Genomic DNA, 26,799 nt, shown 5'->3' on the forward strand with positions numbered 1-26,799 from the left:
GCATCAGCTGTGATAGTTGGACAACTCCCATGCTTGATATTTTCAGCAGCATAGCAATTGCCACATATTTCATGTCTGCTTATTGATGCATCACAGTGCTTGCTGCAATGTTTTGCAGCAGTTGTGGTATTAGGTGATCTCACAATTTATTATTTCTTTTGACTTTTGGTCATCTATTGCTTCAAACCCTGACACTAGTCTTATAAGCTGTGCGCATGCTTTATAGTAGAGTGCCAGTACTATTGTACAAAATACAATTGTCATAATTACTTGCTCAACCTATTTTATTATCAAGTACATGTCAAAATTTTGCAGATACCCAAGTCCAGCGTCCCCTGGGAGGGATGTTTTATAATGTTTCAAATAAAATAAATAAAACAAAATTGACAAAATATTTGTTCTAAGTGCTACTTAGACACTGCATACACCAAGTTTCATCATTGCAGCACAATTAAGTTGTCCTCGGGCCTCAAAGGGATTTATTAGGGGAGACAATTACCGATTTATGTACAAATTCGGGTTTACAAAGAAATGGGAATCACATTCAGAGTCACTCATCAGATTTGAAATCTACATACTTGAATTAGTATAAATTGAAAGAATCTTCTATCTGAAAGGAGGTGCTCATGAAATAAAAAAACTAAGCACTTTTTTATATCTTGGCTGATAGCCTAATAGTATATATAAAATTTTGCAAATTCGGGCAAAAATCTCATGCATTTTCATTTTTTTTTGGGTTATTGCGTGAGTCTCACGCCCAATGCGTGAGAGTTGTCAGGTATGTTTCTAGAGCTCTTTTGCCAGCTCGGCCCACATACTAGTACTACCCGCATTTCGCGATTTTTAGTCTGCATCGATATTTCCGCCTCCGAAATTAAAAGAGCTTTCACGACCTTCCCAAGCCGCAATGTTAGTTTCGAATTTAGATAACAAGTACGTGAGTGAGGGCATTCGTGCTAAATGAAGCGATAACAGTCTTTAATCAAGCCGATCTTTTATTGAATTTAGGCTATAAGAAATGAAGTTTATATTCAGATGTAAAGTTCAAAATCAGACGATTCGACCAATATTATTTTACATAACTTCAAACACTAATTCCAACAGAACAAGTATTTGACTGGCATGGCGGCTTTATTGCAGTTCTCAGGTGGTCCTGAGTTATATCATCGCTACAAGCACGGTTCATCTACCGTAAGTTACGAAATTGAAGTTCTTTGAAAAACGAAATAATGTGGCGTGTGACTTTGTAACATTTCTACGAAGCAAGCTTGATTTGTGGCGATGTTTAATCAAAATATGTTCTATTAAATTATTAGTATCACGTTGTGTAACAAACCCATTTTATTGTTGCCAAGAAACTATTAAGGCTTTTACGTTCTTGTGTTAATCTACTACCTGTTTGTTGCCGTAGATTATGTAATGTAACATAAACACTTTTTGATTGTGCTGCTGGCATGAAGTTTACTACTTTCCTTTATTTATTAGGGTATCCCATATGCGGAGAACAAGATTGAAGCTTATTCTTCTCGCACTATCAACTGTGTAAGTTCTATACTGTTACGTAAATTAGGAATTTATACTTTGCCTATCTGTTACCCTTCGCCAAACACCTGGCTCAGTAGTAGCAGATTTATCAGGCAAGCAAAGGCTTATGCCTTTATTTCTGTTTATACAGATTGTAAATGAACAAACTTAAAATGGTATTTCTGAAATTTTACATTAGTATTTCTGTAATACTGCTGTAAGTTAGCTTACATCATGTACAGATATCTCAGTTTAAGTAGTATTGTTGTGTTTCCTTAGTGTTGCCAAAACTTTCGATATTCAATTTTGTTGTAAATTTAACATAGTTTTTCTCTTGCAGCTCCGTGCCAGTTGGAATATGTGCTTCTATTTATCTCCAATAATCACGATCTTGCTCTACAGAAGGGGCATGCTCACAAGTGCTGATGGGCTTCCGTACATGGCTAAGGTTGTGAGTGTAGCCTTAGGAGTCTACTATTTAGCTCATTTAACCCGAGGTATGATATATCCTTTGTATAGATAAAAATCCTCATCTCATGGCTGTTTATAGATTAAGTAGTTCAAATTGCCTGGAGAGTTCAACATTATGATCAACTATCTTTTTGGTTAAAACACATGCATAAAAAACTTCAATGTGCTGGCAACGATCAAAGAATTTTCGTTTTGTAATAAAATATGTCGGTCTAAGATATATGTAATCAGGGAAACTACATACAGCTTTAACTCTTTCGCTACCGTAAGCCGATGTATCTGCTTACGGTCTGTATTGTATTATCGCGAAAGCCGATGTATCGGCTTTCGCGATAATACAATACAGACCGTAAGCTGATGTATTAGCTTATTAATAGGGTATTACTTTTCTCTTTATTACAAAGGCTATACATTAGCTAGACCAATCAAATTTTATCTCCAACGAAACAACCTTGTTGCCAATCACGTGCAACCAATCAAAAATATTTTTGCTAAGCAATTCCATTTCTAATTATTTTTTCAAAACGGGAAAACCAGATCGCAATCGTTATGGTAATAAGAAGTTCCCCGCATTCATTCGGTGCAAAGGAAGCGTCAGAAATTTTGCGGGGGTGAGGTTCACTAAACAATTTTATACGTTTCTTGTAGAGAATTTTGTTCTGAATAAGATACATTTTACAGTAAAACAATAGCTGCTTTGGTTTTCAAGATATTGCATAAATTCTAGCGGCGTATTGATTTGTCGAAAATCCGGTTGGATGAATTTGGTGAGAATAACGATTTTATTGTAGTAGTGAAAGAGTTATGATGGACTTCACTATTTCTATGAGTATCATCTTGTGTTGTGAGAATAAGCATGAGTAGAGCAGGTTTAATGAATTTGACATAATTTGATAAACACTGTTAGAGATTTAATGGTTGGTAAGGAATGATGGCTGTTTTATGTGTTATTCGACTAGCTGTATGTAGCTAACTGGTCTCATTTTTTCACAGCACAGCCATAATGCTTGTCTTCCTATCTTCTACTAATCTTAAGTTACGTTTTAGACTTTTAGTTGTTTTCAGGTATTGGTAATCTTTGAAAGTTGAACTGCTCCTAGTGATATGTTTATGATTTAAATTTAGAATGTATTAAATGTGGTAAGCATTTGCCTGAAAACACAGGCAAATGCTTACTACTAAATTGTTAAAGATGAACTTAGGCAAAACTAGTAGATTTTATCATAAAGTATCAGTATTTTGTATCATTTGAGATTGTTTTTATGTTTGAGGTGATCTGACTGCCAGGATGTTTTGAGATTAAAATCGTCAAAACTTGAGCGCGTTCAAAATGCTCGGAAGACAAATACGTGCATAATGATGCCACTTGTTGTTATCGCTGCGCTAGTTGATATCGGTTATTGTGTTCAAGTTGAACCCTTACACGTCTCTATTCTGTCAGTTTTTTGTAACTGCAGATGTCATAATCGTACTTTTGCTTGATCTGAGCATTTTAACTGCGATCAAGTTTTGTCGATTTTAGTCTTCAAACATCCTGGCAGTCAGATCGCCTCAAACATAAAAACAATCTCAAAGGATAGAAAAATACGGATACTTTCTGATAGGATCAACTAAATTTTTGTGCAAGTCCATCTTTAAATGCGAGCAGTTTAAATGAATTGTGGCTGTTGTAAGTCAGTATAGATGAACAAAATTTTTCTAGATTTATAGTAATGTGCTCACAATCATGTTTCTGAAGCATTAATGAGCATGTATAAACAGTTATTTCCAGTTATTTGTATTGCCTGGCAACAATTGACCTATTTCACATTGAGTTGAGGTAGGTGTTTTCAGGATCGCTATAGCAATTTCATTGTCTAAAAATTAAGTGGTTTTGCTGTCGACATGTGTAATTCATGGTCGAGTGTCAACTACCATTATTCTTGCTTTTTTATCACGACTCTACACTTCTGTTTAGGTGTAGGAAGGATGTCCAACTCATCATACAAGCGCTTTGCTGCAGAATTACGACAAGTACAAAATGGTAGCTTGCCAAGATCGACTTTAGCGAAGTATGACTTCACATTCACTCATTGGCCGGTTCGGTATTCGCTAAAGAACAAAAGGTGAGTACAAATAAAGCTGCCACCGCAGCCTAGTTATTGAGTAGGTTGTCAGTCATTTTCATAGAAGGATCCTGGAATGCTTGGCGAGACCCAGGAGGTTAAAAGGACAATAGAAAATAATTTTGGGCATCAGATGACAAAGATGAGGAGAGCTCTATTTGCTATTGGTTGGGCTATCACTAAAATTGATATATCTCTAAGGTTAGGTTCAAACCGGCTGATAGGAAGTAGAAGAAAGGCATGACACAGTAGAAAGGGAGTTTGAAGACATGTAATACCAGAAGGGGAGTGACGGTATCAGCTTATGGATGGGATGTTGCTGCAACTTCATTCCTTTGAGATAATAAATTATATTATGCACAAAATACTTAACAAACCCTCTTTACAGTAGTATGTCTGAGATTGTATATACCCTTTAATGTTGCCCTATGCTACTCCTGCTCAGTTTTATACTAATATCTAGTGATCCAACAAATACCAATTTAAAATGCCGACATATCTACTTGACTATCTGGTGATTTATAAGGATAGGTAAGGTCAATGTTAGAGATTCACGCGTTGTCTCTTCCCAAAGCTCTCTTACAAATATACTATCAAATCTTGTGTTATTAGGTTTTTCTAGTTACACTGTGTTTATGTTGACGACAATTCAATTTTTTAGTAAGACTATTCCACCAGAGTTTCAACCATACACAAATTTGTACCTCCATGTGATGAGGAAATTCAGTAGACGTACTTGGGAGAAGGTAGCTGGCGCTTATTTGCCAAACCCAGATGTGCCAAAGTAAAACCGTAAAGCCAGAAATCCTAAATCATAAATAATACTAAATCATCTAATCAAACTGCTAAAAAGAGTTGTCATATCAAACACCTAGAGTTGTTTTCAGCTTTATTGTTTTAGCATCGTACATCTGAGTTTGAGGAATAAGCACCAGCTAATTTCTCCTGAATCTCCCTGCTAAATTTTCAGTATTTTTATACTCATTTTTAAAACATGCCGTTTGATTCTGCGTTGCTATTAATGGCAAACTTGTGTTACTTCTGTTAGAAGGCCTGCACATGGGCTTTGATAGGATAGAAAACAGACTAGTTCGCATAAGTTCCTCAGATAATACGTACAGTATATTGGTATGCTTTCTTAGCAACATGGGATGAATGGAAATGCACACGAATGACGATTTAATCCTTTGAAATGCAAATCTATGTTTTGATGATATTTTCTTGTAAGGCCCGTATAGATAGATATACCCGTATAGATACAGTAGTTCTAGAAGATCTCAATAGTCATAAGTGATATTCAGTTAATTTTCAAGACTTGCTATCATAGCTGTCCATGTCAGTTTTTTAAAAAATTGCGTTTCAAGTAAGTTTTATTTTCAATGTAACATAAGAGCTGTTTGTTACTAACTTATCATATAACTGGTCCGAACAAAGAGTTGCTCATACTCTAAATCGATGGTAATAGATGAATAAGTTGAAAAAGTCAACGCCTACATCTAACCAAATTGTGCACAATGAGTTCTTTAATTTGTAAACTAATTTTTTGTGTCAAAACAGTCAACTAGGACACATGAATCTTGGTTTCATACAATCTTCTCTGATTATTTAAAAGCCTATCAACAATTATGTCTTAGAAGTACTTTCGACTCCTACATTAGACATCTTCAGAGCACGGAACCATGCAATGAATGAGACATATAGTTAACATATGACCAGCGATGTTAGTTGAAAGTGTTTCCTGTTCATTCGGAGTAAAGATCATTACCGCTCATATTGTTACACAGCCGAAACATATGTTTTAAACAGTCGAAACTTGATCGTCGTAATACAGTCCGACATGAGGAAACTTATGTATAACACCAACGGGTATGCCAGGACAAGAGAACACAATTCTAATATTAGAGAAGACACAGCTATACCAAAAATATTGTAACTGTTCATATTAATAAAGTTGCTGCAATTGATTTGTAAAAAAACAGAATCAACTCATATTCAAGGGAAACAGCTACTCATGGTATTTTGCTGCCATTACCTTGAACATAGAATTGTTGGATCTGAAGATTGGTCACAAGTAAGCATATATTTGAGACAGAGAACTTTGTACTCTGTGCCTAAGCTATAAAATCCTAATGAGCATTAGGGGTCAACCATTTATAATGTCCAACGTTTGCCTGGATAAATTATCTGTTCACTGATGCTGCAGCTTGAAAGACATTTAAATGAATCCTACTTTTGCCTGGTTAAGTTAAAAATGGTTGCATTGCAAGCATCATATAGTTAGCAAATGTAAACGTATTAACAATTGCTAAATATAGACGATTATGACTGTTTTCATGTGTTATATTTAGCTCAGATGTTTATGTTGCTGCCAGGCTTTATAAGGCATTACTAACAAGTCGATCATAAGTTGTTTTCAAGTGCTTAATTGCTTTAGTGCCTGTGTGACTGACTTTCTGATGCCGACATACACTTATCATTCATTCGTTTATTGTCAGTTGCAATGTGATCCTTTAGTGTATTTATTAACTAGTAATTTATGGTTTGTTCTAACAACTTGTTTCAGTTCTGCTCCGAACATTAAACGCAAGGCTGCCAATCGGAGGCTGACGTTCTCAGAAAAAATACAGGAACTTCCAACGAATTTGCTGAGGTGAGGTATGCTCTGTTCTTAGTAAGCTATTTTAGTACAGACTCACACTTTCTGTTCATAAGTTCTTGTTCATCTACTTAGTAGGCCTATCCCTCTGTAATACTAATACAGTAGACACTCCTATACCTGTATACTTTCTATATTGGATACTCCGGATAACGTGTAAAAATTATGTTTTTCTTCCTACTTTGTAAAAATTCCATATAGCGTAAATTGTGAAATTGGGCAAATTTTCAAATTCGATTTGCACTTCAATCTATCTCGTCGCACTTGCGAAAGAAAAACCGTATATCGTAATACCTACATATTATATACGTATACAATTTTTGCAACAATCTAGTTTGTCGTGATATATCGTCAGATATGCCGATAAAACGTGGAATAGGGTTGCTGTGCATTGTTCATAAATACAAAGGCAATCGATTGGTGCAGGTGTTACGGCGTCGGTCTACCAATCTGAATGTCACGAATTGGAGTATCGTCAAAAGTTCTCTTTTATCCTCACCTTGACCCCTGGATACATATAGATGCTGAACAGGTAGTACCGCTTTTTGTTAAATATTTTGTTGTTTCGCTTTCTTGTAGACGTATAAAATAATTATTAGTTTTACTTTGAAGAGTACACAATGCTGTTTAGATAAATAAGCAAATCATTGTAAATGAACGTCGAAGATGTGCGCTCCTCGTCAAGTTATTGTAAAATTACCGCAATCATGGTCTATAAAAACCACTGAGATTGATCATGAAACGGAGACAAGTTGATTGTGCAAACTAATAGTGCTGCAGTTACGGTACAGCCTACAAATTAAAACAGTTATATCAAGTTTTTTGTATGCTCAAAGGGGTGAGTTTGGAAAGATCTTGGAACGGATTAGGCAATTTACATGTATTTTAGTGTTCTTATAACGTAAAATCCCTATAACGTAAACGTTCCTGGAATGGATTATTTATTGCTGCTCTTATTTTGTGATGGTGCTTTCAGGTTCCCAATGCATAGGGGTATATGTATGGCATACATGTACCCCCTATGTATAGGGGGTACATGTACTCCATATATGTAACCCTATCATTAGGGGTATAGGGGTACATGTACCCATACATGTACCCCTAATGATAGGTAGTACATGTATGGAGTATGTGTACCCCCTACGTATAAAGGGTACGTGTACTCCATATATGCACCTCTAAGGATAGGAGTACATGTACGGAGTACGTGTACCTTTTATATATAGGGTGTACATATACTCTATAAACGCACTTAGGGATACATGTATGGAGTATAAATACTCCCTATGCATAAAGGGTACATTTATGAAGTATATGTACTCCATATGCATAGGCGGTACATTTATGGAGTGAGTGTCCCCCATGCATAGGGTTGCACTTGAGTATATTTAGGGGGTACTTGTATGGAGTATGTGTACTCCCAATGTATAGTGGGGACATGTATATAGTACTTGTGCTGTGTTTGCATACCCTTCAGAGTTGTAGAAGAATTTCGGTAGATTGAGATATAATAGGATACGTGATAACTGAGTAGGGTAGGCTTTATTGACAGTGTCTGCATTGTTAAAAGTATTGGCTGCAAATCCTTATACAGCGCACCCCTGGGTTACAATGTCCTTGTTATATGGTTTGTTCGCCTTACAATGTCACACATCACGTTTTTCGTCTCCGCCTTATGGTATTTTTTCGCCATACGACATCAACAAAAATTTTTCTTCAAATTCAAATTTGGCAGCCAATGTGAAAACGAAGCCTAAAACAGATGTGATAAGTTTAAGGCGATGACAAAATTAAAGTTTAGTAAAATGCATACTAAAACTTAGCCTCAGGTGTGTGTCGAATAAGCTAAATTCATTTAAGGTGAATTCAATGTTTATATTATAGCCGAAGGTCAGAACACCCTTTTCGGTTCGTACTGCACATAGTACATGGTAATATTACATTTTATTGCAGACTATTACAACGAATTATACTAAAATTACTGTAGGTGACTATAGTTACTAAGGTTAATGTACTATTTTGTTACTAATTTTTAACATGTACAGTACAAATAAAATTTTTTGAAGTTTTCACCAGGGGGTGTTTGCATTAGATCATTACTATGGGTTTCTATACCCCGCTATACAACATTTTTGCCTTACTGTACCGACATCGGGTCGAATTAATGTCATATGGCGGGGGTCCACTCTAATTATTTAAAGTTTGTAGGCTCCAAAAGGTGAATCCTATTGGATTCATCCTATGGTTACCCTCTAATTGAAAGTGTAATTACTGTTGATCACATATCATTGAGAAGATAACTCCAAGTTTGTGGATATTCATAGACGTTATCAATTGCTTATCATGTACCTCATTCAATGATAGATCTTTATGGATATATCTTATCATGTGTAGTCCTTTTGATTACCAGTAGGCCATCTGAGAGGTATCATACCTTGCCTGCTAGAGCCATTGTACTATTGACATGAGCATATATCTGCTTCAGGGTTTCTGTATGAGCAATGAACTTATCACATCTGATATGGGTAATGGCTGATACTTATACAGTCAGCGTTAAAGTAAAGCTGAGGTGTCATGGTCAACTTTATTTGAAACCTTTGCACATGTATATTCTAGATTACAGACTAAAGTCATTTCAGTGAAGAAAGTTGAGTATTAAATTTACACTTCAACTCAGCTGCTAATAAATAACCTGATTACCAGTTACAATTATGTTTGCATAATTCATGAGCGACTTATTTCTTGTTACTTTATGATACATTTAGTAAACAATTTTGCTCTGTTTTCATCTAAAAGGTGGATTATTTAAAGTATCTGTATTTGGAAACCATCAGCAACAAATTTTAGGTTATAATTTTTTTTGGCAGCAGCCTGCGTTTTACTTGACAGCTTGGTAAATGTTTCCACAATTCAATTTTCCTTTTAGTTTTTTGGCGGCACACTCATTCGGACGATGGATGATTTACCCAGGAAGTACTAGTCTGCTAAATGCTATGATAGGTTAGTATATTTGTAGCCAGTCTAACATTGGTTCATTTCATCTATTAATTGCTGTGATTGATTTTTGTTTGGCATGAGACGTTTGAATATACTATTTTAAGGCTCTCTTTCTACTAGTCGTTGCTGTCTCAGCCATTACTACTAGCAATAAAGACACTACCATAGCAGCTTCAATGTTACTAATAGAATAACATAATTATTCCATTTCTTCGGAAGGCCGTGTTGCATTGTCCTAAAAGAACCGGAACAATGAATAAAGCCTGCACATTGTGTGACAATAAAAACAGATAAAAGCCTTCATTTTAATCAGGAATTATTTTTGCCTAGAAATATGTGAAATTTTTTGGGGCGACTGCTCACAAGTAACAGCGCAGATCAATGACACCCAGATTATTGTTGTTAATGATTGTTGATATTGACTACCAACTCGTCATACCAAAAATACCGTAAAACCTCTATTTGAACGCCGCCTTTATTTGAATGTTGCCTCTAATACAGTGTCGTAATAGGAGAAGGGTCGAAAAATACAGTGCCATCCTGTAGTTGAATGCCACCCCTCTATTTATCTGCCATTTTGACATTCTTTGATTTTTACAAACCCATAATAGAAAGGGATCAGTAGAAATGTCCACAAAATAGTACTAATAATGACTTGGTTACATCAATAACAAATAGTTTTTCCATTGTTGCTGTAGTGGTTGCCACGATTTTAGTGACAGTGTACCTAAGAAGATCGGTCGATAGGTCTAAATCCATTGTTTTTAGATTGGTGTATAATGTACCGTACTTTTCGGACTATTAGCCGCTACATTTTTCTGATGATTTGAGCCATGTGGCTTATATAAGAGTGCGGCTAATCTTTGGCTTTTTCTTTTATCGCTAGGGCGCATTAACCAGAATCTCCGGTTAGTGCGCCTAGTGCACCTCTAGCGGTGAAAGAAAATACGAAACAATGCCTAACGGTACTGCTCCATTAGGCATTAGGTTGAAAAGCGTTGGTTAATACGAAGCTGTGCTGTTAGGCACTGTTCCGTTTTAAACAGCGAAGTTGCTGCCGCGTTAAAAAGCACCGTCCTGAATTATGTGGTAATACAAAGGTGCGGCCTATGTATTGTTTTATTATCGTTTTTTTGGAAAATAAAGCAGATGCGCCTTATATAGGGGTGCAGTTTATAGTCTGAAAAGTACGGTAGTTTACAGTCTTACCGGAAGACTTTTATAGCGTTTTGATGAATGATGATATTTAAAGACATAAAGATATCTTTAAAACTATCAAACGTTACACCCATTTATTAACTGCATAGTTTTACGGCTTTTTAAAACTTTGAAAGCAACACCATCAATATGATTTGTAACTGTATCTCGATAGTGTTTTATAATCAAGGTAGGTCCTTGTTTGACTCGGTGTGATACTTTGACACATATGATAAACGGTTTTGCAAAAATGCTGAGGCCGAAGGCATTAATGTTGATCCGCTAGAAGGAGAGTGCAAAATATAGGCGACTTTAGCATCACTTCACCCGTAAAGGGGTTAAATTTATTTTTCCAAAATTCTGGTGAGCTACTCAAAAAATACAGTGCCATGCTGTATTTGAACGCCACCTCTAATAAAACACCACCTCCAATAAAACGCCACCTCCAATAAAATGCCACCTCTAATAAAACGCCACCTCTAATAAAATGCCACCTCTAATAAAATGCCACCTTTAATAAAATGCCACCTCTAATAAAATGCCACCTTTAATCAATTTACACTACAGACTACAGGGAAGGGTTGAAAAATTGAACGCCATGGTATTAAAGTAAAGGTTCTATGGCAGCTATAGTAAAGGCAGCGCATGATTATCTGGTCAGTTCTGCATTCAAGCTATTGTAGAGCTTCTTTTACTATAGCCTACCCGTCGCCATGAAAACAACTTTTACTATTAATCCAGCTACGAGTGCGTTCTCATCAAACCTCATTTTTAAGTGAACATTGTAAAGAATTTTAAGTCTGGTGTGCGGCTGTCTATCACCTGTGGATGGACTTGGATTTGGTTCAAACACTAATAAAAGCAGGGTTGGCTCGGTTTAAACTAGCCGAAAAAACCGGTTTTTTTGGTTTTTTCATTATTTTTTTTGTAAAAACCACAATTTTTTTAAGCTCCTAGTGGTTCATGTGCGGTAAAAATGCAATTATATGTAATTATCAGCTGTGGAAGTTTATTTAGGACACAGTAGTAAATCGATGACATAGCTCAAGTTGGAACTACATGAAATCCTAGTGAAACAATGAATTAGTGAATTTCCTTTTCAATTGGTTTTATCAAGTGATATAATGATCTCTTTAATGATGAAATATAAAAACCATGTGAAATATACTAATCCAATAATCGTCTCTAATAATAAATGAATACTTTCTCAAGTCTGGCCAGTGAGAAAGGATTACTTACAATTAGAAATTAAAACAATAAAATCCATTTGGGCAAAAGCTTTAAGTTTGCAAACTAATATTTCATTTATTAGGCACAAAGCAAAGTAGTTGGATTGTTAGAATTCAGTTTATCAAGTTTTTTGTGTTTTAAAAAGTTAAAGTTGTGTCTCAAATTTCCAACATGCCTCGCAAACAAGAGCCCAATTGGCAGTTTTTCACTCGAACTGGAAAAGGCAAACGTTTTAAAGCAAAATTTAATAGGTGTGCTGTCGTAATGCGAGGTCACGCAGATAGGCTTAAAGCCCAGGTAGCAAAATGTCAAGCTGAAAACACCAACTTGTACAGTGATGCTAGTATTCAGGTGATAGAAGTGGAGTCATCTGCAACTGCTCCAAACACTAGCAATGCATCTGCATTATGCTCTGCTCTGCACTACCACACGACTAATCACTTGGATTGAAATTCCTGCTTATACATAGAACTGTATGTAAAATATTTACTTTATGGCATAAGATTTCTGCTCTGTATTTCATCAATCATGTTTGGTTAAAGACTCATTTCGAAATTTCCATGTTTTCTCTCTTTTTTCCCATAACAACTCCCACAGTACCACCTTTAATAAATTATTTCACATATGTATGTTCAATACTCAATCATGGAGCTAAAGTAAATGATGGTAATTAGATTTAAAACTGCAAAAGTCTTAGTAAAATTGTAAAAACCATAAAAACCGGTTTGAACCATAAAAACCGGTTTAAACCAAAAAAACCTTGCTTTTTCATAAAAACTGTATTTTTTTCCAACTGTGAGTAGAAGTGTTTGTGTAGGCTGTTAGGTCTTTCAAAAGCACTAAAACCAAAGGAGGTCTGGCGACGCTCATCAAAACTAGGCCTGCGACATGCCCAGACAACTTTTAATATAAAAAAATGCTTTGACGGAAGATTTTTTATTTTTGGATATGTGTGACCCTGGACAGTCCTGTTTTTAATCCATTCAATATTGTAGGCAGGTAATACTGATAATGCTGTGGACAGTTGGTCAATGTACTGGATTTATGCGGTTGCGCATCTCTAAAGATTTCATGTCCATTGCATTATTGCAAACTCTATTGTATTTGCACCATTGTGAATTATTTTTTAACTCTGCTAAGCTTTTAAGCCTGCCAATTATCATTTTAAATGATTGAAGTTTAGTTGTTACTAATAAAATATACTGCTACCCTTTTATGTGATCCGAGATTACTCTTTCACTAATTCACAGATCTTTGTTGTTTTAGCTCATAGAAACTAATGACTTTTCACCATGCCCTTGTGCATAATAATGTATGTGACGAGGGAGACAAATCTAAATGTATTTGTAGCTCATATCAAAAAGTAACAAATTACATTATTTATATTACAGAGCCAGCTCTCCTTGCCGGTCGCGTCAGACTTGTGGAGAATGTGAGTTTTTGCTGTAGATACAACCTAAGCTGCTAGCAGTTAGTTGTTGTAAATGTAGCTAGTAGCTGTCATCATAGCTGGGTTGCTAGTAGTTAGTATATACTAGCTGTAATCATAGCTGTGTTACTAGTAGTTAGTATATACTAGCTGTAATCATAACTGTGTTACTAGTAGTTAGTATATACTAGCTGTAATCATAGCTGTGTTACTAGTGATTATCATACCAGTTCCGTTAAGCGCATTAGTAATAATTAGCTGTTCTACTAGAAGCCACTCCAAGCTACAAGAACATATCAGTAACCAAACCATGATTAACTTTTAGATATTCTACATCTTATACACTGTAGTATATTTATGCATGGTATGGCTTTATTCCCTGACTCATTTTCAGAATTATCACCCCTCATATAAGTCTTTAACTTTTTGGAGTTTTTACGGTTTTATATGCAAAACATTTAGTCGAGACCCGTATTTTTTTCATTTGATTACTGCATGGCAAAATGGAAGCTAAACTCCTACCCATAGCTTTTACTGAGTTTTTATCAAGATTTCTGACTAGTAGGAAAGTGACATCAGTGCTCAGACATCACTGATCCTTCCTCTCAATCTCATCTTCTACATCGGTTTCACTTTTGCCTGTCCTCAGTTTATCTCTTCATTCCTCTATTTAAAAGTTTCAGTGTGAATTAACGTGCTATTTTATCTGGAGAAAGAGAAGCTTCGTTGTTGTCAAGCATCAACATTAGAAATTAATTCTTTTATATCTAGTACGATGGTCAGAGGAACAAGCTTGAAACACCTGAAGGTAATCACATAGACACAATCTTCATAGACAAAAGACACGAAGGCTCGGACAATGGAAATGTCTTGGTAAGCGCACTTTATGTTTCTGATAGCTCTGTTAGTATCATAGGAGGATTTTTCTGTTGAAGGTTCATCGACTCATCTACTCTGTGTTCGTTTTACTTTCGTGAATGTTAGATTGTTCTTCATACATACATGATACCCTTCTGTAATGATGACCCCCTGATCTGTAACATCGGTCTATGTCTATAGGCTTCTCTCAACACTGTCATGTTTTTTATGACACAGTGTCCCTTGGTGTACACACTTTATCTCATCGAACCTGAACATTAAATTAACACTATTTACAAACATTATTTTGAATTGTTGTACTGATGTGTTTTTAAATGATTAATATATGGTATATTGATCCTAAACATATTAACCTTTTGCACACCGTTCCCGTAATCTGACGGGCTGAGAGCGCAGTCTCAACGTACCAAACCCGTAATTGCCCGTCAGATCTGAGTCTTCGATAGGTATTTTTTAAATTCATTTATTTATTTTAAAAACGACATTAAGATTTTTAATTAATATTTTGAGAAGTTTTAAAAGATATCATACTACTTTTTTAACACTATAATTATTCTCTTCTACGCATGTGCAAAAAGAACATGTTAGAAGTTGAACGTTCTTTATGGAAAGCTGATCATCGTGAACGGACGCGAAATTTGAAGCGCTGCTAAAAAATTCGTTTATAGGAAGATACCGACTGGTTTAAAAGTGAAGAAGAGGATTTTAGACCAGAAAAATGTGAGGAAGACGATTAAAGTAAAAAAGAAAATCAACAGAATGAATTGAATTGCGAAACTGAGACTGAAACGGCCGGTGTTGAAACGGCGAATAATGACGGATATCAAAGAGGAGCTGATTTAAAACCAAAAGAATGACATTTTGCTGACAGCCTGGCAGGAGTATAAGTTTGCATTCTTAAACAGGTAAGTGTTTTTTATTATTCAAAGCTTTTTAAAAACCTTTTTAAAAAGGCCTTCAAAAACATTGCGATGCTTCGCAGCCTGTTGATGATAAAAATTTGGCTAGTTGTTTGTTTAGTTTTGCATATAGGTATTCTCAAAACGCCTTCTCTGTTGCCTTACTGGTCCACATTCCTTTATTATCTACGCTGATTTGTAATCAATTTAAAAATTGTAAGAAAATTAGAAGCAAGTTTACACTTTATTGACAATTTTGAAGACCCTGCTGGCAATATATTGTTCAAGTTAGAAAATGTTTTTGCCATGACATGCGACTGGTTCTATCCTGTTTTTCTATCTGACAAATTTATATTTGTAGATGAAAGCTTGCTGGCATGGAAAGGATGGCTCAACTTCAGGCAGTATATTCCATCTAACAGATCTAAATTTAGAATTAAGTTATTTGCTTTCCGTTGCTGTCTTTGGCTATGTGCACCAGTTGTCTGTATACATTGTCGATGAGCATGCTGAATGCACTGGCAGCGGAGTCACTTGTGGAATATCTTTGTGCGAGTCATGTTTTGATCCTTACCATGCTAACTAAATTTATTTACAAATGGTATTTTATTTAGTTTCTGCAAATGCTTCACTGCTTTGTATTGCTAGCTTTTGTACATACATTTGATAATCTATTGTATTAGTTGTGCATTGGTGTGCTGTATTTGATGCACACTGCCATCTTCAGAGCAGCAATCTAATCAAAGAGTTCAGTTCTCATATTGTTTTGCAATCTAGCAGTCCATGATTTGCTGTTTCTGCTCATAATAAATGTTGCTTCCTGTCTTTTGCTGCTTCACCAAATGTGTGAATATAGGCTCACCACTTAATTCTTCTTGCACACAACCAGTAAATCTTTTGCTGCAGCACGCATAAACCGGTGCAATGACTTTATATGCAAAATCTTTACATAAATCTATAGTCTCAAGAAATGCATAAAAATTCAGAGCAAAAAATAGTAACTGTGTATATATAGATGTCTAGCTGCAAAGTTTTTGCAAGCTGTATGGAGGAAAAAAATCTCATTCTGCAGGAAAATGTCTCAGCTTCCAGATGCATATTTATTTGCAGTTTTGTGCCAATTTGCACGAAAGTTGGAGCAACCTTGTCGGGTGACTGTCCTGCGCTGCTTATGGACAAGGTGTCTCGAGCATTTTCAGTGGCGCTCCCGCTATGCATCGGAGCTCATAACTCCGCTTTCAATGCTCTTGGACGACTAATTTTTTTTGCAAGTTGTTGTGAACATATGAATCCATGCAAGAATTATTTATACAACATTGCCAATTGCTCTTAGTCAATATAAAATACAATTGAAAAGGACGTACAAAAATGAAAAACTCGTAACCTCAATGAATTGAGACTTTTGCAGGAAAGCAAATGCAAGCTAGCTACATAAAAAAGTATCAGCTTGTAGAGAAATTTTTCAGCGTTCCTATGCATGTTAATTTATGTTTCTACTTCAATTTTGATGACAATTGATGCAGTTTTTACGCAGTGGTGTCGAAGGCTCAAATCGCCATAGTAAATGCTCTGGTGCGCTGGGGAATTTCTAGCCGTAAACCTGCGGTCGCTAAAGGGTTAAATATATGCTCTATGCTTTAATAATTTTGAGATACATTGACTGATTAAAAGTGGTCCTTATAATAAGGTATGTTGTGAGGAGTTTATCAACTAACCAGCAACAACTTTTTCATACTTTGATTTTCATTAAAATCATGGGTAGGTTTGTCTCCCCCAGTTTCTCATTGATGCGACTTTTGATCCTTGATGATAATATGTTCAAATGCTTCTATAAGCACTTTTACTGCTTCTGGTGCAATGCTTCATATATGTTGCTTACAAAAGGAAAAACTTGAAAAAAGCCTGTTTTTATATTTTTAGTGCCGGTAGAAATGGAAGTTTTGCTTTTACTATTTTTGTAATCTTGAAACAAGTTTGATTAAAACACTCTGTATGACCAGGTAGTGATAAGTGTTGAAACAATAACCTACATCTAATATTACTTGTAGCTATAGACATAAATGCTCGTAATTATGGGGACATCAAAATCTTTAAATATTAAAAATTAAAAGGTAATATGTGCTGCCTGTAGCATATTTCTCATATAGCTGAATTGATAGTTAGCTACCTAACTGTACTGGCAGGACTTTGTGTTTATTTTTGACCTGCATTCCTGCTGTGGGGAAGATTGCTGAATAATTATAAATAATTCATTAAGGAAATTATTGGTGATTAAATTGAATTTGTCTACCCCATAACCAATTTCACACATCCTGCTTTGGGTCATTAGGTCATTACGTGTGAGGGCAATGCAGCATTCTATGAAGCCGGCTGTATGGAGGCGCCTCTTTCCAATGGCTACTCAATACTCGGCTGGAACCACCCTGGCTTTGGCTCCAGTACCGGCACTCCCTACCCTGATCAGGTATCTACCGGTGCTCAGACACTCCATCAACTACCATAGACTTCTATGTCAAGCTGGTGTTTATTTAAATAAACCTATAGATAAACTATCTGTGTATATTTACATCTGTCAAATGCATCTATGCTAGCTATTTATCAGTTTTCAGATACTTGGATCAGACAGATCAGATGAATGTCCTAGACATCTAGACACGCTCTTCTGAGTCTTTGCCATGTTGTTCCAAGTGATCTGTTTTCAATCATTAAAAATAGTCAGAATGATGAAAGCAACTAACCTTTATGTATTTTAAAAGAAATTCATAGCTCCTTACAGTATTCAACATGTAGAACCTTAAAACAGGTAGTTAATACACTGTGTTGCCTCCTCAGGGCATTTCCTGTTCAATAGTGGGCACACAGTGTTGTTCTCTCATGCACTATGTTTCCATAGTGCGGATGACAAAATATTTGGAATTGTGTGCACATTGAATTACTGTGCGGTAAGTGTTTCAATAGACATTTGAGTGTTGCGAATTAACGCGGGTGCTTTGTTAAAAAAGATAAGGCTTTCTACACCAGGGGTCATAGTAGTGCACTTGCAACTACTCAAACTCGTAAGAGGAACAACTGAAGTGTAGAAAATGTTTAAAATGGAATAGCTTGCTCAGCATTATCTTATGCATCATTCGCAAATGCGGTTTCTATCTTTCACAAGCATGAAACATTCGATAAAAATTTGTTAGTAACAAAACTGGCTTGGCTTGCATTTTTTTATCGTTTCCATCTTGCCGATGGCGCAAGCTTATGGACTAACCGCTTCCTGGAAACATAGTGATGGGATCCACTGTTTGGCATATCAATTAGCTAAAATTTAATTCTTTGACATAACCGTTGATGTCTCATCTGTTTCTCTTACATAGACACAAATTGCTAATGATGTTTGTATAGGAACACAATGCCATAGACACAGTGGTGCAGTTTGCACTCAATGAGTTGAACTTTCCTGTGGAGCAAATTATTTTCTTCAGCTGGTCTATTGGAGGATTCTCTTCTACTTGGGCTGCTGCCAATTACCCAGAGTGCAAAGCCCTCGTAAGCATAACATATTTATCTTTTCAGTAGCGTGGTATCATTTTAATGGAGCAGGTACATTCGTCTGCTATGGTTGGAGTGAATTATCTTTTTTTTTAAATAAAACCCAAAGCCCTAGTATCCTCAGACTCCATTTGATATACAGTCAGCTGTCTCTTGTAAACTCTTACTTTTGCCTTTAACTAAGCAAACAAAGTTTGAGGGCGGTAACCATTTCCTGTGTTTGTAGATTCTAGATGCGACGTTTGATGACATCAAGGCATTAGCAAAAAATAGGATGCCACATTGGCTGGGTAGGTGCTTGTTGTGCTCACACATTGACTGGGTAGGTGTTTGTTGTGCTCACACATTGGCTGGGTAGGTGCTTGTTGTGCTCACGCATTGGCTGTGTAGGTGCTTGTTGTGCTCACACATTGGCTGGGTAGGTGCTTGTTGTGCTCACACATTGACTGGGTAGGTGCTTGTTGTGCTCACACATTGACTGGGTAGGTGCTTGTTGTACTCACACATTGACTGGGTAGGGGCTTGTGCTCACACATTGACTGGGTAGGTGCTTGTTGTACTCACACATTGACTGGGTAGGTGCTTGTTGTACTCACACATTGACTGGGTAGGTGCTTGTGCTCACACATTGACTGGGTATGTGCTTGTTGTGCTCACACATTGACTGGGTAGGTGCTTGTTGTGATCACATCGCTTATAGTTTTCTTAAATGCTAAAGTTTTATATTGAACTGGTTTGCGGGAGTAATTTATAAGTTGTTTTGGTTCCACTCTGCATTCTCCAAGGTCATAAAGGGTTTAAACTGTCAGTTAAATGTGCTATGTGCATGGCTCTGGGTCTCCTTTTAGCCTTTAAATTTCCTGAAGCAATATATGTTTTTAGTCTCTGCACTATCCACTACCTCAAGCATTTACAATTTCCTTCTAAATGTGATTTCGCTGGCTGAATCTGAAATATTTTGCAACAGGCAAAACCTCTATTACCAGCCAGGCTAGAACAGAACATGTGACCGTATTACTGTTAATTGTGAGTTGTAAACACAGAACTATCTCACTCTTGAACACTAACATTGTGCTATTCTGTGCTGGTTTTAGAGGTTTACATATAGCCAGGAACAGATTGTTTTAACATAAACTCTATAGAATTAGTACTATTATAGGAAAAGAATTTTAGCTTTTTGTTGCCAAAGTTTTTCTTGGATATAGATTTGTTTTTTGTAAAGGATGTTCGCACCAAATTAACCAAGGCACATGCTTTTGTATAGTTCATCATTGAGGGTGGCGTAGATAAAAAGTGCTTTTGGGTTCCCAAACATAAAATGTATGTGTAGGGGGGTATGGCGTAGGCACATGCATTCAGCACTCTGATTGAAATCATTTCCCTGTCACTTTTGCGCAATTTGTGTAGTTTTTTGGTAAAGTTGATACATGATGGTATGGGATGCGATAATCAAGTTCCACAGTTATTTTTGGTAATGTATCAGGGTATACCTTGAATGCAGCATTAACAACCATGGCTTGAGAGCTTTGTAAATAGTTGATGTTTGTAGTTTAAAGTGAATATTAAAAATTTTTTCATTGGATTTAGTTGCATTGATTTTTTGATTAATAAATTTTATGTACAAAAATGTATATGCGATTATGTGTAAACCTAAATGGTTCAATATGTCATAGCACCTTTCAAGATAAATATATTACGTGCGCACACTGCAGTCATATACCCAAGTAACTCAAAAGTATCTCTTTTAGCTTTTATGAGGGCATGTTGTTTATTATTTAGTATGTTGGGTTTCTACAGATAATGTGGTGGAGAAGACGATTGATGACTATTTTGACCTTGACAATGCCTATTGGCTCAATCAGTATGATGGGCCTGTCAGAGTTATTAGGAGGACCCAAGATGAAATGATATCTTTGTGAGTTGTCTTTTCTACACATGATATTATCACTGCATCTTAATTGTACCATTTGCTTCTCCATAATCAGTACTCCTACGGTACGATATATTTTGTACATTTGATTTAATTACGAGCGTTTTTGTCTGTGTACAGATTGGATTTGTGTAACTGCGAGTCTGGAGGTTTTTCCTTTAAACAGGTCTGCGCATTGGCGTAAACTATAGGTTAAGAAAAGGTGGTGCATTAAGGAATGTTGGAAAGAGAAGGTAAACTAAAGTCAGTTGTAGCATCAAAAGATGTTACCCTATTATGACTTGGAGGATGCATCATGGGCTTTTGCTATTATCTCCAATGTCTATATAGCCACTAAGGTAGTTCTGTGGTTATATAAAAACCTGTCAAAGTTACTCGTGCAACAATTTTAAGCCATCTCAACATTGAGAAGGTCTTCTACCTTTTTTCTTGAAGGCCTAGATGTAAGTAACATGTAAGTACAGGCCTAGATGTAAGTAACATGTAAGTACAGGCCTAGATGTAAGCAACATGTAAGTACAGGCTTAGATGTAAGTAACATGTAAGTACAGGCCTAGATGTAAGTAACATGTAAGTACAGGCCTAGATGTAAGTAACATGTAAGTACAGGCCTAGATGTAAGTAACATGTAAGTACAGGCCTAGATGTAAGTAACATGTAAGTACAGGCCTAGATGTAAGTAACATGTAAGTACAGGCCTAGATGTAAGTAACATGTAAGTACAGGCCTAGATGTAAGCAACATGTAAGTACAGGCCTAGATGTAAGTAACATGTAAGTACAGGCCTAGATGTAAGTAACATGTAAGTACAGGCCTAGATGTAAGTAACATGTAAGTACAGGCCTAGATGTAAGTAACATGTAAGTACAGGCCTAGATGTAAGTAACATGTAAGTACAGGCCTAGATGTAAGTAACATGTAAGTACAGGCCTAGATGTAAGTAACATGTAAAAAATGTTGCATCTCCATAATCCGAGTCGTATTTGTGAAATGAGGTCAGAAAATCTAAGACGAGAAAAAGATGTCTCTGTTATTACTAAATGGCCCATCATCAAATGAAATGTTTTCTCTGCGTTTGAAGATTGACAATCGGATCGGCTACAGTAATTCATCACTTATCTGTTTCAATAACTAGTTGTTATGAAGAGAGGAACTTTAAAAATACGATTTTTACAGAACTAGTGAACAATTAAAAAGCTCGACTAAATTACATTACCGCAGGCTTATCTTGGTTTCGTTCCGCTGTCAGGAAAGACTATTCCAAATCTTTGTAACTAGCGGCTGAATTGTCCCAGCTTAAGACTGAGATATTCATGAACATTCATGAACATATTCATTAAAAAAATATGCTTTATACTTTGTTGGTCACACTATTTGGTAACTAACAGGGACCCGGCAGATATTCGCACCAACCGAGGTAACCAACTCCTCCTCAAAATGCTGGCAAGAAGATATCCAGATATATTCAACGCACAAGCAGCGTCCTTGGTGATTGAGTTCCTAGCGTTAGCCGAGGCAAGAAAAGGTGGGTGTGCACTGGTTAAACAGAAGTTGTTGACCCAGTCAAGGCGAGCTAGTACAATGTTTTAAGGCCTTCATTAGTTGGATAACGTATACCTTGTGTGAGATGTTTTCTGGTAGCATTTCAATTTTATGACTCGGGGTTAAGTCTATGATCTGTAAGCTTGCCAGTTATCATTTGTTATAATTTATCATTCCCTAGCAGGCTTTCTAGACTATTCCATATGTTCTTACAAGGTTTCTAGATTATTCCATGTGTTCTGACAAGGTTTCTATACTATTCCCTGTGTTCTGACAAGGTTTCTAGACTATTCCCTGTGTTCTGACAAGGTTTCTAGACTATTCCATGTGTTCTGACAAGGTTTTTAGACTATTCCATGTGCTCTGACAAGCATTCTCGACTATTCAATGTGTCCTGACAAGGTTTCTAGACTATTCTATGTGTTCTGATAAGGTTTCTAGACTATTCCATGTGTTCTGACAAGCTTTCTCGACTATTCCATTTGTTCTGGTTTTTATTTGTTCTGGTTTCTGGTTCATTCAAGGTTTCTATACTATTCCCTGTGTTCTGACAATTTTTCTAGACTGTTCCATGTGCTCTGACGAGCTTGATAGACTATTCATTGTGTTCTGACAAGGTTGCTAGACTATTCCATGTGTTCTGACGAGCTTTCTCGGCTATTCAATGTGTTCTGACAAGCTTTCTAGACTATTCCCTGTGTCCTTAAATGGTTTCTAGACTATTCCATGTGTTCTGACAAGGTTTCTAGACTATTCCCTGTGGTCTGACAAGGTTTCTAGACTATTCCATGTGCTCTGACGAGCTTTCTCGACTATTCAATGTGTTCTGACAAGCTTTCTAGGCTATTCCCTGTATCCTTACAAGGTTTCTAGACTATTCCATGTGTTCTGACAAGGTTTCCATACCATTCCCTGTGTTCTGACAAGCTTTCTAGGCTATTCTCTGTGTCCTTACAAAGTTTCTAGACTATTCAATGTGTTCTGACAAGGTTTTTATTCTATTTCCTGTGTCCTTACAAGGTTTCTAGACTATTCAATGTGTTCTGACAAGCTTTCTAGATTATACTGGTACCTGGTTTCTAGACTATACTGGTACCGCGATGTGTTGTGAGGTACCCAGGAAATATTGGTAGCGTGCTGTACTATGAAAACGACTACTAAGCTGTCAATGTGGTGTGTTATATGGTACACAGGCTTTGCTAACATTGTGTAGTAATTGTTTGTTGCAGATTTATTTCTACTAGAACATTCTGTTGTTGGTGACTCTTGCCAGGAGACCTTGCAAAGTCTAGCTGAGGCTGCTGGCCAATCAATACCTCTGAGAGGAGGAGATTCTCTCTCTCAACCAGCCAAAAACCAGATCTCTCTTTATCTAGTATGCACCTAACATATTTCTGTTTGGTTCGTGCTCTCAATTACAAGTCAATTTCAACAATCCAAAAAGTGTGTTGTTTTACCTGCTTCTTAATTATATGAGAAAAATTATCCAAAATGATGGACTTATCAGTGAATGCATCATTTGTGCTCGTTATTATGGGTTGGTAAAAAGATGATCTAGCCTAAAACTCCCCATTTTTATGAGAAAAAACTTTCGTCTCAGACCTTGTGACTTTTGTTTGTCAAGGATATGGGGTCGTTTCATAAAGATTGTTAGCGTTGTAAGTTGAACAATGACTGAATGCGGTGAATCCATAAAAAATCTGTTATAGTCAATAGTTGTATGCATTATAGAATTTAAATTAACATGGAAAAGTTAAGTCTCCAGATTGTTATTGGATAATGATAATGCTTTGGGATGTACTTGAAGTTGCTAGTTTGATTTATCGATGGCAGCCTGTGGCCATTAGCGGGCAAATCCGAATTTTGATTAACGTCACATTTAGTATCAAGAGTGTTAATATATCATTTTAATCAGTAGAGATTTTCACCTCAAATAGTAGCTCATATGCTTCTTTTTTTATTGTGGTCGATTCAGTTGTGCCTGGACATGCCATGTAACCTTCAATGCCTGCCAAAATATTTTCTCATCAAGAATAGTAGGAAAATGAAATACGGGATTGAAGGCATAAAAATAATTAAATGTGGGATCAAGCACTCAAAATGTGTTTTCTTGAAATACTTTTAAGCATTACTTGATGTACTAAAGTCAGCACAGTTGAGCTGCCGGCGAATACTACAGCTCTGAGTTATTTGAACATACTAAAACAACTGTGTTGTTGGCTATAGAATAACACATATTCTGCATTGCATTCACCATTAGTTTTCTATTTTCTGCTGCATTGATTGGAAACTGTAAAACTACAATTATTATGGCTAGCAAAATAATTTCGTCCATCTCTTTGATGTTTGCAGGCCGATAAGTACATGAGTGATTTAACCTCGACTCACTGCACTCCACTTCCATCAGAGATGTTTCAGTTACCGTGGCAACTGGACTGCAGTGACGAACTGAAGATGAACAACCCCGTTACATAGTATACCCAATGTTTATTGTTTGCTACTGATGGTTCTATGTACTGTGTTTGTTTGCTCTTCTTTGACACACTGCTCTCTGTACAATAAAATATCAAGAAACCAGCTTTGATACTACCCTGTCTCTTTTTTTCTAACAAATCATTGCTCCGAGATACCCATCTCGCGGAGATTTGACAGCAGTGAAATCACCCTAAAACCAGCTGCGTAAATTATTATTATGTAACATGCTTGCTCAGAGCATTAGCACCGATGAATGGTAAATGCAGGATGTTGTTATTGTAGCTATATAGCTCGTTATAGCTATATAGCTCATTATAGCTATATAGCTCATTATAGCTATATAACTGATTGATATCGTCTTTAGCTTAAAAACTATATGCTATTCGCTTCACATGTTACGCAAGTTTTAATATCTCCATAGTTTTTAGAATATTGGTTAAATGAGATGTGACATGATAACTTTATGCAGTAGTTACTTTGTCATATTTTCTTCCCTCTATTCATGATGGTGCGCCCCAACGTTGCGAACTGCATTTTTACTTTTCTCTTCACAATACATCACTTATGTGAAAAATTAGATAGTGGACTGCTTGTATGTTTTAAATTAAAACATGCAAAATGTGCATAAAAGGATTTTCATTCGAGATGTATTGAAACTTTTAATACATCTCAAATTAAAATCCTTTTCATGCACATTTTGTAGTATTAGAAACATTTTATAAAAACAAAACACAAAAAAAACATTAAAGTTTGCTGCCCTTCTCACTACATCAATAATATAATACTGATTGTATTAACAGGCAGCGGTGGTTCATACTCGAACCGACAGAGCACAAAAATCTCGCAATTGCTCATTGTTTATGTTAGGAAACTTTTTTGATGCCCAAACTACTACATCCACAATAAGTTACCTGTTCCTTGTGTCACTCAGAACTGGTGAGAATTCTCTATAAGTGAGAATTCTCTCAGCTTCTTAGCTAACGCTAAGGCGAAGCACCGTGACTAGAGTCGGATAGTCTGACTCTCCGAGTGCTAACATAGCCGAGCCAAATCTCGCTAACACAGCAGAAGACTCAGCTGCTGGTGAGCTGACTCGGCAGACTGAGGAAAAAGATGAGATCACGGGAAAAGATAGAGAAGAGGCTGAGCCTATTGCAATGTAATCAATTTAAAAAGAGCAAGACCATAAAAGAGAGAGCATTGCGCAAACTCTGCACGTTTGTTTCGTTGTTCATTGCATTGGCCTACATGTATACATATATATTTATCATCAAATATATATCTTATTGTGGCTAAACACTCGGTGTATTTATTTGCGGAAAGTGAAGGGCTCGGCTGAGTTCTTTACAATAACACACAGCAACTGCTGCACTCATATATTTATCTTGTAGGAAAAGTATGATTATTTGAGTAATCTCTAAGAGATTTTATTTCCGCAGCATGAGAGTTTCTCTTACGAGATGACACAAGATGGTGATCTGCCAATAAACTGATGAGCCCAATAATAGCAAACATTGGCTGAAGTCACTAATGTCAGCTGTCGAGCATATCGTACTTTTTACTTAGAAAGTTAGATTTTTTAAGAAGGTAATTAAACACAATAAGTGTAAGACAACTTCTAGCACATCATACAAGGCAATGTTACAAATCTACCTGTAATTACATTACAGGTAGATTAAAGGTTAGGTCACAAGTTGATCCAGTTGCAAAGAATCATCATGCCATTACGCTTAATCTAAACCAGCTACATGTTTAGATCTGGTGCATACAAAAAAGATATACTAGGATTTGTATATACTAATCACAGCCTCCTACAATTATTAAAGTCAGCCTGTTTATTCTTTTAACAGTATTCTTATCTTGTGGTCTTATGTTTGTTCACACAGATGATAAGATGAGTTTACATGGTGTGTCAAAACTCTGCTGAA

General features: G+C 36.3%; 1 protein-coding gene across 1 annotated transcript; it reads left to right on the plus strand.

The window, feature by feature from the left end:
• The first annotated feature begins 998 nt into the window (after positions 1–998).
• On the plus strand, positions 999–24,973 carry LOC137407722 (phosphatidylserine lipase ABHD16A-like). The gene is made up of 15 exons (XM_068094098.1): positions 999–1,191; positions 1,486–1,542; positions 1,865–2,021; positions 3,953–4,100; positions 6,664–6,750; positions 9,683–9,756; positions 13,572–13,612; positions 14,381–14,482; positions 17,717–17,851; positions 18,778–18,921; positions 19,151–19,214; positions 20,722–20,839; positions 22,243–22,379; positions 23,626–23,771; positions 24,749–24,973. The coding sequence occupies exons 1-15, from the start codon at positions 1,123–1,125 to the stop codon at positions 24,869–24,871; spliced, it is 1,602 nt and encodes a 533-aa protein (XP_067950199.1). The 5' UTR covers positions 999–1,122; the 3' UTR covers positions 24,872–24,973.
• The last annotated feature ends 1,826 nt before the right edge of the window (positions 24,974–26,799 follow it).

This window comes from Watersipora subatra, chromosome 1, assembly GCF_963576615.1.
Source record: "Watersipora subatra chromosome 1, tzWatSuba1.1, whole genome shotgun sequence".
NCBI lineage: Eukaryota > Metazoa > Bryozoa > Gymnolaemata > Cheilostomatida > Watersiporidae > Watersipora > Watersipora subatra.

What these genes read in the sequence shown, in the direction of transcription:
- LOC137407722 (XM_068094098.1), top strand. Translation starts at nt 1,123, where the DNA reads ATGGCGGCTTTATTGCAGTTCTCAGGTGGTCCTGAGTTATATCATCGC. An exon ending in TATTCGCTAAAGAACAAAAG is followed by an intron (nt 4,101 to 6,663) that starts GTGAGTACAAAT and finishes AACTTGTTTCAG; the next exon opens with TTCTGCTCCGAACATTAAAC. An exon ending in TAGGATGCCACATTGGCTGG is followed by an intron (nt 19,215 to 20,721) that starts GTAGGTGCTTGT and finishes GGGTTTCTACAG; the next exon opens with ATAATGTGGTGGAGAAGACG.